Source organism: Gadus macrocephalus, chromosome 3, assembly GCF_031168955.1.
Source record: "Gadus macrocephalus chromosome 3, ASM3116895v1".
Taxonomy (NCBI): domain Eukaryota; kingdom Metazoa; phylum Chordata; class Actinopteri; order Gadiformes; family Gadidae; genus Gadus; species Gadus macrocephalus.
The window spans coordinates 2,143,564-2,156,803 of NC_082384.1; the positions used below are offsets into that span (position 1 = coordinate 2,143,564).

A 13,240-nucleotide genomic window follows, 5' to 3' on the forward strand; every position below is an offset into this window, starting at 1 on the left:
AGGCAAGTGTTGGGCTTGTTACAGTAGCCTATATAGCCTTCAATGCGGTGAAATTTCGGAATTAATAGGCTCGAGTCGGCGTTTCCTTAAAAGGCTATCTTTCATTTTGCAAAAAAATAAATAAAGTAGGCTATATTACCATATTAAAATGGTGTACCAAATTGCGTTTTATTACAATGATAAAAAAAAGTGTAGGCCTACTAGCCTATGGTAAGGTCAGGTTTGCCGATGTGCTTGGCTATTTTAAAGTTTCTCCCTGTGCATCGATCGGAGACAGACGTCACTTCACTGATAATATTCTGGGGATAGGCTACAACATAGCCAATAGGCTTTCATACTAGGGACTTTATCCTTTAAATATCTTTGCGGCATTGGATCAGTCTCCTTTCAAGAACAGGCAAGAACTTTCTAGCCTCGCGTTACTGGGAATTTCCTCTCTCTCCACCTCATCCCTAACTCTCCACCTCAAGCTGGTGTGTAGTGAGCGTTCTGGCGCCGATTGGTTGCCGTGCATCACCCAAGTGGGTGCTACATATCGGTGGTGGTTAGTGAGGTCCCCCCCTTTGTTTTGATATGCTCTGTAAGGTGACCTTGGGTGTCTTGAAAGGCGCCTCTAAATAAAATGTATTATTATTATTATTACTTAAAATGAATTAATGCATTACTTGGCAGGGGATTAAAGCTTATCTTCAAACTAGAGTCCCTAGAACATGGATCATATATGGATATCATACAACATGAGCCTGGCAGCTCCCCGACTGCGGGCAGCCCGATCCCGGTCTACGGCCAGGCTGCAGAGCCCCGCGGCCGGGCTGCGGAGCCCCGGTTTTCCATCCTGTCGCATCTTTTTGCCCGCCATCTGGCCTAGGATTTTTCTTGATTTTCCATTTTCTCCCACGGTATTGTGGGAGCAAGTCAGAATCGGAGTGTTTGACCATCGAAAATCAAAATTTTGAGGGGATGTTAGCCCTCCCCCTAACTTTTTCCTTTACTTTACTGTGCGTTCACACTAAACGCGACAGGCGACAGGATCCCATACAAAGTGAACTTATGGCCGCGTATCGGCCAAATTTTTCGTGAGAGAAAACCGGCGACGAGTTTTGATTTGTAGCGCCACACTTTCGACGTGCACAGGAAATATTTCAACTTTGACGCGAATTTCGCGTGATGACAGCCAATCAGTGTTCAACAGCGTGGCCACTGAGTCACATGTGTAAGTAACAGCCAATCAGCGTTCAACCGGCAAACTCGGTGCAGTGCAGTCCGGGGTGAACTGCAGCATGGAGGAGGAATTGATTGTTGCCGTTTGCGACTCCCGGAGCCCTATATACAATAGTATATAATATAATATGATTGTATACATAATATCACGGTCGAAAGCTCTGCGCGCCTAACTCTGCGCAATTACCGGCGTTGCTATGGTTTCCGGTCTTGTGTGTTCCAACGGTGTATCAGGTAGGCGGCCTATACAATAAATCTCTGTCTAATCAATACTTCATTCACTGCCTCTTCCGTGGTCATTACAATATTATGAATAGACTGCGTCGGGTCCTCCGACCTCTCTCCCTCTTCAACAAAAGTTAAAGACATGCAATGATGGTTATCTCGGCCATGGTTGAGAATGAATTGGCATGAAGCACCGTTGGCGGCCAAAAGTTGTGGCGCAAAAACTTCGCCTGACAAAACTTGCACAGTGAAACAAAGATGAGAAGGAACTGACATGCTGTGCTCTCAGAAGAATCTTGCATTAAACTAAACTATGGTAACACAGGAGGGTTGAAACACAACTCACACATGCAATGCCGTTATTAACCACTAGATGTCTAAAGCAATAACTAATTGTGGGGGCAGAAACAAAGCTACAACAACACTCTGATCCGTGTACTCATTCTGACTCGTATGTATTAATACAGTATCAAGATACAACACTCTGTCTCTCAACATTTTACTCCACTACTTTTCACTCTCTTTTAATCTATCCGTATGTGTGTTTATATGTGTCTTTGTATTTTAATTACTGTTGAGTACATTGGAGAGTTAAGATGTTTGTTAATTTGGATTATCCTCATTTACTGTACCTTTCCCTTGTCTCTCTCCCCCTTCTCTTTCTCAAAACAGGGGGACTGATCCAGAAAGACTCAACCCAACACGTAGCACTCATCATCCAACATCTCCAAGGGTCATGCTTCTCTTTTAGGTAACGAACGCGAAGGGTTCTCCTCAGTTTGGATGTAGCCCAGAGCTAAACCAACAGCCATCCAGAGAGGTGGATTGACCATGTTTTCCATTGGGAGATCCATCCTGTCTCTGTGTTCCCCACAGATCCTGTGTTTTGGACTAGTGAGGCGGTTTTCAGGGCCCCTGTGGACCGGGGGCTCCACCATGGGCATGTGCGGCCGCAAGGCACTGACCCTGCTGAGCAGTGTGTTTGCGGTGTGCGGCCTGGGCATGCTAGGCGTGGCCGTCAGCACAGACTACTGGCTGTATCTGGAGGAGGGCGTGGTGCTGCCCCTCAACCAAAGCACAGAGACACGCATGGCCCTGCACTCAGGCCTCTGGAGGGTCTGCTTCATCGCCGGTAGGGAGGATTGGGGGGGGGGGGGGGGGGGCTAGGCTGTGGGTCAAAACAGTACGGTTGAGTGTATTACAGTAGATTGTGGTACAGTAGGGTTTAGTGTATTACAGTACAGTAGATGATGGAACAGTACAGTATGGTTGAGTTTATTACAGTAGATGGTAGTACAGTAGTTGGTGGTACAGTGCAGTAGGGTTGAGTATATTACAGTAGATGGTAGTACACTACAGTAGGGTTCAGTATATTACAGTAGAGGGTAGTCAGTGTTTGTAATAACGCCGTTTAAAAGAACGGCGTTAGGTAACGCTGTTATTTTTTCAGTAACGGGGTCATCTAAGTAATTACTGTTTCCGTCGTTACAACGCCGTTACAACGCCGTTACCGTTACTGTACTTTAAACGCGGTGCGTTACTATGAATTGATTGAATAAACTCCATAATCCTGCTGCTAGTGTGGAGACCGGGTGGGGGTTAACAACGAGATAAGCGATTATGATTGGCCTTAAGGCAGAGTCATGTTTCATGGTAGCCAATCGGAGCCAGTGTTTTTACACACAAGCCAGGACACGCGCGACACACACACACAGACAGACAGACAGACAGACAGACAGACAGACAGACAGACAGACAGACAGACAGACAGACAGACAGACAGACAGACAGACAGACAGACAGACAGACAGACAGACAGACAGACAGACAGACAGACAGACAGACAGACAGACAGACAGACAGACAGACCAAACAGATTCAAACTTTATTTTTTACAGTAAAGCAAGTTACTTTCCCTTGTAACTAGTTACTTTTATGATAGAGTAATTCAGTTACTAACTCAGTTACTTTTTGGAACAAGTCGTGAGTAACTATAACTTATTACTTTTTTAAAGTAACGTTCCAAACACTGATGGTAGTACAGTTGGCTAAGTGTATTACAGTAGATGGTAGTACTGTAGGGTTGAGTGTACGACAGTACAGTATTTTGTGGTACAGTAGGTGGTGGCACAGTAGGGCTGTCACTTTTTCCAAAAATGAAATTCGAACGAATTTCGAATGTCCATAATTAATTTGAATACATTCGAATACATTCGACCCCCCCCCCCCCCCCCCCCCATAGAACACGACAACAGTCTTGATTTTTTATGTTGCTCTCGTATACCTCACGTATACCTACTGAATTCATAACAGCACAGGATAAAAACACATCTTTGATAACACATTTGTAAACACAACAAGAGGAAGCTCCGACACACAAGTGCGGCTGTCTTTTACACATTAACAATAACTGCTCGGAGCGCGATATGCGGAGCGCATGTCGTCCATGGCACACACAGCCTATATAAACGAACAATCTGTGAGGCCGACCTCCAACACGGCATGCTGCTCTTTTTATTCCTTACGGAAAGAAAATTACAAGTAGTCTCGCAGCTCTCCGTTACCGTTGCAGCTGCTTGTGTCAGCCGTGCTGTATAAGTCCCCAAACAGGCTGCCCATCGCGCCCAGCGCAGCAGCGGACTTTTCTCCCTGTCGTGTGCGATCAGTGTCGGTCTCCGTTTCAGTGAGCTCGTGTGAGAGGCTTTCAGTCACGAGATGTTTCTGTGCAGGGGAAAGGTGGACTAACCGGGAGAAGCGGGGATCCAGGAGGGCCGCTTTATTGAGGAGAAGCCACTCGCCGCTCTCTTCTTTATAGCGCATTTTTACAGTTCGAATGGAGAATTACACTTCGAATTCGAACTTTTCACCCCACCTTCAAAAGAATATTCGAACTTCGAATAAAAAGTGACAGCCCTATGGCACAGTAGGGTTGAGTGTATTACAGAACAGTAGATGGTGGTCCAGTAGGGTTGATTGTATTAAAGTACAGTAGATGTTGGTACAGTACAATAGGGTTGAGTGTATTACAGAAGATGGTAGTAAAGTAGGGTATTACAGTGCAGTAGATGGTGGTTCAGTAGGATTGATTGTATTACAGTTGTTAGATTTCAGCTTATTTCTAAACTGTTCAGACAGACTCTGCGTTGTGTATTTTCAGTCGTAGTAGTAATTCTTGAAGTCGAAATCAAAGCAGCTTGACAGGTTGGATTAGAGGGTTGAATAGATGGTTTATTCCAGGATGTAATACAGCGAGATACAGACTTAGGTTGAATAATCTATAGTGGACCCGGTGGTCGATGACTTGTTCCTTGGCTGTCGAACCCTCTTCTCGTTGAACCAAAGGGTTGGGGCGAGTATTATACAAAAAGGGGATACATGAATGACACGTGAACAGACGCACTCTCAGCCTTGATAAGGTATCTGGCCCTGGCTATGTCCCGGAGGACCAGGTCGGTTCAACCTTGTTGAGACATAACAATGGCAGAACACCCTGTCAGTATGAGAGGCCCTGGCTTGTCCCTAGACTAGAAATGTGAACAACAGAGAGACACTAAAATACAGCAACATTCTACATTCCTCCCTCTTGATCATACTAAACATAGTTTAAAGATCACCCACAAAATGAGAATTCAGTGTATTTACTGGTGACCCATTAATAATTAACTAAATCAATGAAAGAAAGCATAAAAGGCAATAGACAAGTAAATTCAAATCATACACAAGTAAACCAGGCGTAGGCCACTATAATAAAGAAAATAACAAACTCATTAGGTTACTCGTGATTAAAACAAAACATAAAAAATTTAAAGAATCAAGAAAGTCAACTGTCCAGGCCCCTCCCTCTGCTTGGCACAACAACATCACAGACAACACAGCAGTTGCAACAGAGTTATTTTCCAGTTGATGGCCACCGCAGGTGTGATGGGGGATGAGGATGAAAGTTCGTAGCAGGGCGTCAGGACAAACACAGACACAGTTCAGTTCAAGGACTCATCCCAAGGACTCAACAAGTGTCCGTGTCTCCTGGATCTCCCAGGTACGATGAAACATGAAACAAAGAAAAAGTGTAGTATCAGTCATGGGGGAGGCATTGTCACAGCCTCAAACAGTACAAAAAATAAATCGCTTGATTCGAAAATGGTTATATCAGTAATCAGTCATCATAGTTCTCAATAAACCTTGTGTGAATGAATGAATGAGTGAACCTTTGTTCAAAAATAAAACAAAACAAACAAAATGTTCTAAAGCTGAGCAGTTGTGTCAAGAAGGAACAAACATGAATTCTCACTTAGATAGGCGGTGACAAAAATCCTAGCATCTTTCGAAGACTAACCTCTCGTGAAAATAAAGGAATGAAAATAACAAACACTCAAACACTCCCTACTCTTCACCCCGTATCAGTTAGTTTGCGTGCCAAATCTAACGAGTGTCATTCCAAGTCGTTGTTATTGTTGGTTTCCGACACTAAATCGCATATGCGGCTGAGTTCTTCAACACTCTTCGCCTGTAACTTCTTCAATAGTTCCCTCATTTTGTCTGAGCGGTTTTCTTCCCCTACTCTCTCGTTGGAGCGGTCACGGTTCATCTTTCGAGGGGCTTTACATTCTCTTTGCCAGTGTCCATTTTGTCCGCAGTTGTGGCATGGTCGAGGTTCTCTCTGTCTGACTGACTGGGGGAATCGTTCTCTATCCCTGGCCATTTCCTCCTTCTCGTCAGCCAGGAATCGAATCCTGACTTCTTCATCTCGATCCACCTTTTCTCCGACTTCCTTGATCTCTGCCATTGTGCAGTTACTGTTGTCCCAGCTGGGAAGCCTTGTCTTCACTCCCCTTCGGATCTCATATGTTAGGCGAAGTTTTTCTTCGGTTCCTTGCAAATCATGTCTGTCGTTGAAGAATCTAGACAGAGTCTCGCTAATTGAATAAATGTCAATATTTCTTAGAAAGAAACAAATAAACGTCTCCCACGGAGCTCGGTATGCCAACAACAGATGATGGCACACTTTTTCCCTCTTCGATTAAAAAACAATATATGTGATTCCTCGGCGGGGATCAGAAACAATATTGCACAAACAAAAAAACTCTAGCGATTCATGTAACCTCACCAGTGAATTCAATACAAATACGGTTTCACTCCTTGTCTGACAAGTCGTAAAACAAAACCCCTGAGCAAACCAAACGTCTTAAGTTATATTCAGGACACGTATCAACATTGACAAACTAGCAAAGATGAACAAATCACTTGAATGACATGCTATTACAATATTCTAGGACTCTAGCCCAGCTTCTGGGACTCTAGCCCAGCTTCTAGGACTCTAGCCCAGACCAAAGGCCTTATTCAACAAACAAATTCAATAATTTCATATGGCGTATATATTGAGTGATTATTGAGCTCTTAATCACTAATACAGGTCCTCACTTCGTCAAGCTCTTAATGACACAACTTCATTACTCAGCAAATGTAGTGCAGCCTAATAGTAAAACAAATAATAATAATCAGTTATGTGTGTGTAGATTATATTAAGATTACTTTCTTGTTCTTTTCTCTTGGTCGAGAGTGTGGAATGACATTCAGTCACCGTTGATTCCCACGTGGTGCATGGAGATGCGCTGGTTCAGCCGCGTTGTGGATGCGGGTCCGGCAGGCGTTGATCAGACCGTCTTCCCAGGCAGGGTGCGCGGTCTTCTCGATCACAGGGCAATCTTCAGAGGCAATCGTCTTCTCACTCCTCTCTCTTCAAGACGGTGTCACGGCACCAAATGTTAGATTTCAGCTTATTTCTAAACTGTTCAGACAGACTCTGCGTTGTGTATTTTCAGTCGTAGTAGTAATTCTTGAAGTCGAAATCAAAGCAGCTTGACAGGTTGGATTAGAGGGTTGAATAGATGGTTTATTCCAGGATGTAATACAGCGAGATACAGACTTAGGTTGAATAATCTATAGTGGACCCGGTGGTCGATGACTTGTTCCTTGGCTGTCGAACCCTCTTCTCGTCGAACCAAAGGGTTGGGGCGAGTATTATACAAAAAGGGGATACATGAATGACACGTGAACAGACGCACTCTCAGCCTTGATAAGGTATCTGGCCCTGGCTATGTCCCGGAGGACCAGGTCGGTTCAACCTTGTTGAGACATAACAATGGCAGAACACATTGTCAGTATGAGAGGCCCTGGCTTGTCCCTAGACTAGAAATGTGAACAACAGAGACACTAAAATACACCAACATTCTACACAGTAAATGGCGGTACAGTACAGCAGGGTTGAGTGTATTACAGTAGATAGGCTACATTATCCCGCTTATTACACGGCTACTTGCCAAAACGAAAAAATAACTTCACATGGTGTGTCTTTTTACAATTTATAATTCGTAACCAGCATTCGTAGTGTTGATCAGCAGAGAAATAGTCTGCCGAACTTCTTTGGTTGCTTAGCAACCAAAGACGCTGGGATGACAAGTTACCGGACTACTACCCATGCAAGTGAACGGAGCCTTCCACGCCATTGAGAAGACCCGTGTAATAAAGGCCTATAATATTTCTGTTTATGGCATAGATTTCTCCTTAGATTAGGCCAATAAAGCAATGATAAAAAAAAAAAAAAAAAGGTAGATAGGCCTAATTTCGAATTTGTCGTGCCACAACAAGATAACCACCATTGCATGTCTTTACCTTTTGTGGAAGAGGGAGAGACGTCGGAGGACCCGACGCAGTATATTCATAATATTGTAATGACCACGGAAGAGGCAGTGAATGAAGTATTGAATAGACAGAGATTTATTAGATAGGCCTACCTAATAAACCGTTGGAACACACAAGACCGGAAACATAGCAACGCCGGTAAACAAACCCCGAGAAGCCCAATCCCTATGAGAGCTCCCCGCGCTACGGCCATCCGGAGGCACACAGAGCTTTTGGCCGTGATATTATATATACAAATATTATATTATATACTATTATATTATGTATAGAGCTCCGGGAGTCGCAAACGGCAACATTCACTTTCTTCTCCAAGCTGCAGTTCACCCCGGACTGCACTGCACTGAGTTTGACGGTTGAACGCTGATTGGCTGTTACGTTACACCTGTGACTCAGTGGCCACGTTACATGACATAGCCTATGCCCGGTGTTCAGTTACCCAACATTTATCGCATGCATTTATTAGCTCCTTAATGTTGTCCAAGTGGAACATTTGTAGCTTTATTAATCGCTAAATAAATAGTAGCCTATGTGTTCTGCCCCCGCTTCTTTGTGTGTGTGGCGCGGTCTAGCCTGGTACATCAGCACGGCAGATAGCTAACAGTTTTCCCTCATAAAGAATGAAGCAGCTTGTTTCCTTTCCGAACTTTACTTAGGAAGCACTGTAAAACTGGATACAAAATACATCTTTCAGTATCTCATACGGACGTTGTTCAAGAACAATATTCATATATTGTCTGTTTAAAACGTTTCATAACAAACATTAACACATGCGTTAGCTTAGGGCTAACGTCTATTGGAAATTACATTAAGATGCTTGCGATTAGCATAAAGGATCAAAATATACATTCTGAACGAACTTAATTCCATGTCAAGATAACTGTATGACATGTACTTACAGGCGAACGTGTTTTCTGGCCAACCAATGCAAAAGAGAAAAATACGTGACTATTGCTTCACCATGCATCGTCGAACTACGGCAAGACTGCTAGTACAAAAATATTGCGTTAGAAGTTGACCACTAGGGGTCTCCCTTTCACCAAATAAACATCAGAACAGCCCACGATTTGTTATTTTTGATAAAATTATTATTTTTTTCGGTATTCGTTTACTGATTTTTCCTTAACGGTTATGATTTACTAACCGGTTACACGGGTACACGTATACCCGGTCACACCCCTAATAGACGCGTATCGGGCGAAATTTTTGCGAGAGAAAACGGCCGACAAGTTTTGTTTTTGTCGCGCCACACTTTCGCCATGCACAGGCGAGAGCGTTCACGAGAATTTGTCGCGTGAAAAATTCGCTCGAGTTCAAATATTTGAACTTTGACACGAATTTCGCGTGATGACAGCCAATCAGCGTTCAACAGCGTGGCCACTGAGTCACATGTGTAACGTAACAGCCAATCAGCGTTCAACCGTCAAACTCAAGTGCAGTGCAGTCCGGGGTGAACTGCAGCATGGAGGAGAAAGTGAATGTTGCCGTTTGCGTCTCCCAGAGCTCTATATATAATATAATATTTGTATGCATAATATCATGGCCAAAAGCTCTGTGCGCCTCCGGATGGCCGTAGAGTCGCTTGCCACCCTTTTTTATTTTATCACTTGTGATAGGGTGACCAGATGTCCCGGTTTTGCCGGGACAGTCCCAATTTTGAGTTGCGTATTAGGGATGGGCATTCGATTAAGTTGTCTTAGTCGATCGTCGGGAGAATTAACGATTAATTAGTCGATTAATCGTTAATGTTTTACATTAAAATTATTAATTATATTCAAAATTAAATGAAAATACAAATGCAGCGTGTTTTCCTCATTGGGATCTTTATTATTAGATGAACAACTCGGTTAAACCAGATCCGTTCAATAGTTATGCGCTACTCTGCTTTAAGCAAGAGAGCATGCAGCTCGAAGCCGGTGCTCATAAACTAAAAATAAACACTACCCTAGTTTCTTCCCAAAATAATAACAATAATAATATCAAAAAAACAAACATGTTATAACTCAACCAACCAGTCTACGGATTTTTGTTCAGAAAGATGAGCATGTTGACATGGTCTGGGGTCAGACGCGACCGCAGCCTGATGACTAGGGGTGGGTATTGGCATGAACCTCACGATACGATACGTATCCCGATACTTGGGTCACGATACGATACATATCACGATATTGCGATTTAAAGAGTTTATGTATTTCAGATTATATTGATCAGAGGACAAATTGAGTCAAAACCATTTCATTCATAACAGCTATTTTTTATTTCAATGAATGAAACATTAACAATATTTGTTTTATTTCTTACAGCTGAAACACTGAGCTGAAAACTGAAATAAAGTGCACAGTAGTTTTTCACAGTATGAAATCTGAACTGAAGTTCAAATGAAAATAAAATACCTATGTGCATGCAGTAAAAAAGTATAAGAAAATAAAGTGCAGAATAGCCCTTTTGTTCCTCTAATCAAAATAAATAATAAAGTAAACTGGACTGCTGGCAACTTCAGTGCGCGCTGAGAAGACAAATTTAGTGTATGCGCGAAGCATTTAAAATGCGGCATACCGACTAGCTCTGCTGCGCTGGTCATGTTTCTGGCGTTGTCGGTGACAATGGCTGGCTCCTTATCCTGAATGCCCCATTCGTCCACGGCCCTCTTCAGCAAATCCGCAATGTTACTGCCGGTGTGGCTCTCATGCATTGCCCTCGTTTGCAAAACATGCGTAACCATTTCCCAGTCGTCGGAGATGTAGTGGGACGTTATGGTCACATACGACTGTGTGGCTCTGGAGGTCCATCCGTCGCAGGTCAATGCAACTCGTTGCGCAGCGCCAAGGGATGTTTTAACCGCTTTCTTCACCTCTTCATACATCGCGGGTACAGCTGTGTCCACCATGTACCCTCGTTGTGGTATCTTGTAACGTGGCTCTAAAGTGTGCAGCATCCACCTGAATCCAGCATTATCAACGACGCTATAAGGGCGTAAATCCTTACAGATAAAGTGCACAATCGCCTCTGTTATGCGCTGTGCGCGAGGTGAGGTGGAGGGCAAAAAGTTGTGCAGCGTCATCTGGCTCGGTTGAGGTTGAGTCTTACCCACTCCACAGTACACCCGAGGTAAATCAATTATAACGCCAGACTATAGATTTAAATGTCTGTGTTGATAGAATAATGTTAGAAATAAAACTAACCTTGCATCGCATGAATCATCGAGGGACTACTTTCTCAGCAGAAGCGGAATTCTACTATGCGCTGGTTAGGTTTGTAACCGAATCACGACAGAAGAACGTAAACAGAGAAGCGTGGGACAGAAGCGCAATTGAACGACTAGGCAACATGATGGTTCAGTGTGCTTTTAGAAATTGTAGAAATAAACGGTACAGATGGGCACCACAAAGTTTCCACCAATTTCCAGTGCGAGATCCAGAAAGGACTCAACTGTGGCTTGTTGCTGCTGGCTTTGACATCAAAACACCGGCTCGTACATGTACGGTTCGTTGGATACAACACATTCCTCATAATCGTCTTCAAAAGCAGATGCATCGCTAACTCCTCCAAACGTGGCCATATCTTGTTAATTTAATACGCTTGTAGAATTCCTTCGTTCACTGTACTCTGCGTTTGTGTAGCAATGACAGCGGCAGGTAACCTAGGTATCAGTCCGCCGCTGCCATAGCCTACGTAGGCTACAGGAATATAAACACTGCTGCTGAGACCCCGCAATTCCCTCAAAATGCAATGCAATGCAAGGTTGGTTTTATTTCAAACATTATTCTATAAACAGACATTTAGATTTATAGTCTGTCGTTATAATTGATTTACCTTGGGTGTACTGTGGAGTGGGTAAGACTGTTTTTAATAGCAGGCTAGCATTGCCCGTTGACGTGCGCTAGCCTAGCACGAGCGAACTCTGCAACTAGAAGGACTGAATGAAATGTGTTGAAAACTGTCTCCAGTGATATAGAACACCAATGCTCACTTCGGAATCAGGCCCTATGTCCAAAATTTCGAACTACCCCTTTAACAACAAAGTATCGATATTTGGAGTTGAACAAATCGATATTTTATCGGCCAGCAAAGTATCGCGATATATTGCCGTATCGATTTTTTTACCCACCCCTACTGGTGACCGTCAGTCCAGCCGCCGAAAACACCCGCTCTGAGGGGACTGACGTTGCGGTAATGCACAAATACCTCCGTGCTAACTTGGCAAGGCGGGGGAACAACTTTCCACAATCCAGGGGCTCAGAAAGTTCTTTATTTCTGCTTCGATTCTTGAGTGGTAGGCCTATAGTGCTCCCCAAGAAGTCATTTTTTAAATCATAATAGTCCCACACCAGACTTCGCCGTGGCCTCGTCCGCTTCATGATTACATCGCCGTGTTCCAATATCCATACTATCCGTACTTACAAGTCTAAGTTTGAGTACGTAGGGCGTTCCGATTCAGATCGGGCGAAAATAAGTGTACTGAAAACTGTCAAATCGCGAAGTGTGTGGCTGTGTACACTTTTCGTACTCAACTGCAGCCATCCTAGCTACGTAGCGGAAGAGGGCGGAGCCAGGCTGAGCCAAAGTCGGCGCATTTTCCACATAGCCTGCATCAATAGTCATTTTGTAGTTTTTATAGTTTTTATAGCTTTTTATAGCTGCTAGGCGTGAAGAGTTCACCGTTGAAAGCGGGATGTTTATTGCGGGGGAGGAGCTGCAAATTAAAATATTGCCCCTGTGTGGTAAAATATTTAATTGGACACTGCATTAGTTTAATCAATGAAAAATTTACGTAATTGACGAAATTCTTAACGATCAATTAGTCGATCGTCGATTAATCATGCCCATCCCTATTGCGTATCCTGAGTCCCGACAAAAGTCAAAGATCGCTAAAATGTCCTGGTTTTCCACCAACCACTATGAAATGTCCCCTGTTGTCAGCAATTACATAGCCAATGTGATCTAATTATAGCCCGATCATTAACTTACATTGAGTCAGTTGTGCTACTTTTTTTGTGGAATACTTGATGTGGCCCAGCCTGACCCAGACTCTACCTCCAGCGGCCCCCAGGTAAGTTGAGTTTGAGACCCCTGGTCTAAACCCAGCCCAGAGGTCTAC

At 43.6% G+C, this 13,240-nt stretch overlaps 1 protein-coding gene across 1 annotated transcript in view; it reads left to right on the forward strand.

Annotated features, from left to right (window-relative positions):
- LOC132453330 (voltage-dependent calcium channel gamma-5 subunit-like) overlaps positions 1-13,240 on the forward strand; it is a 146,972-nt gene that overhangs the window by 45,061 nt on the left and 88,671 nt on the right. Inside the window, exons 2-3 of the mRNA XM_060046175.1 lie at positions 2,119-2,197; positions 2,323-2,578. Coding sequence (XP_059902158.1) covers positions 2,383-2,578 — 196 coding nt within the window. The 5' untranslated portion in view covers positions 2,119-2,197; positions 2,323-2,382. The remainder of the gene's footprint in view (positions 1-2,118; positions 2,198-2,322; positions 2,579-13,240) is intronic.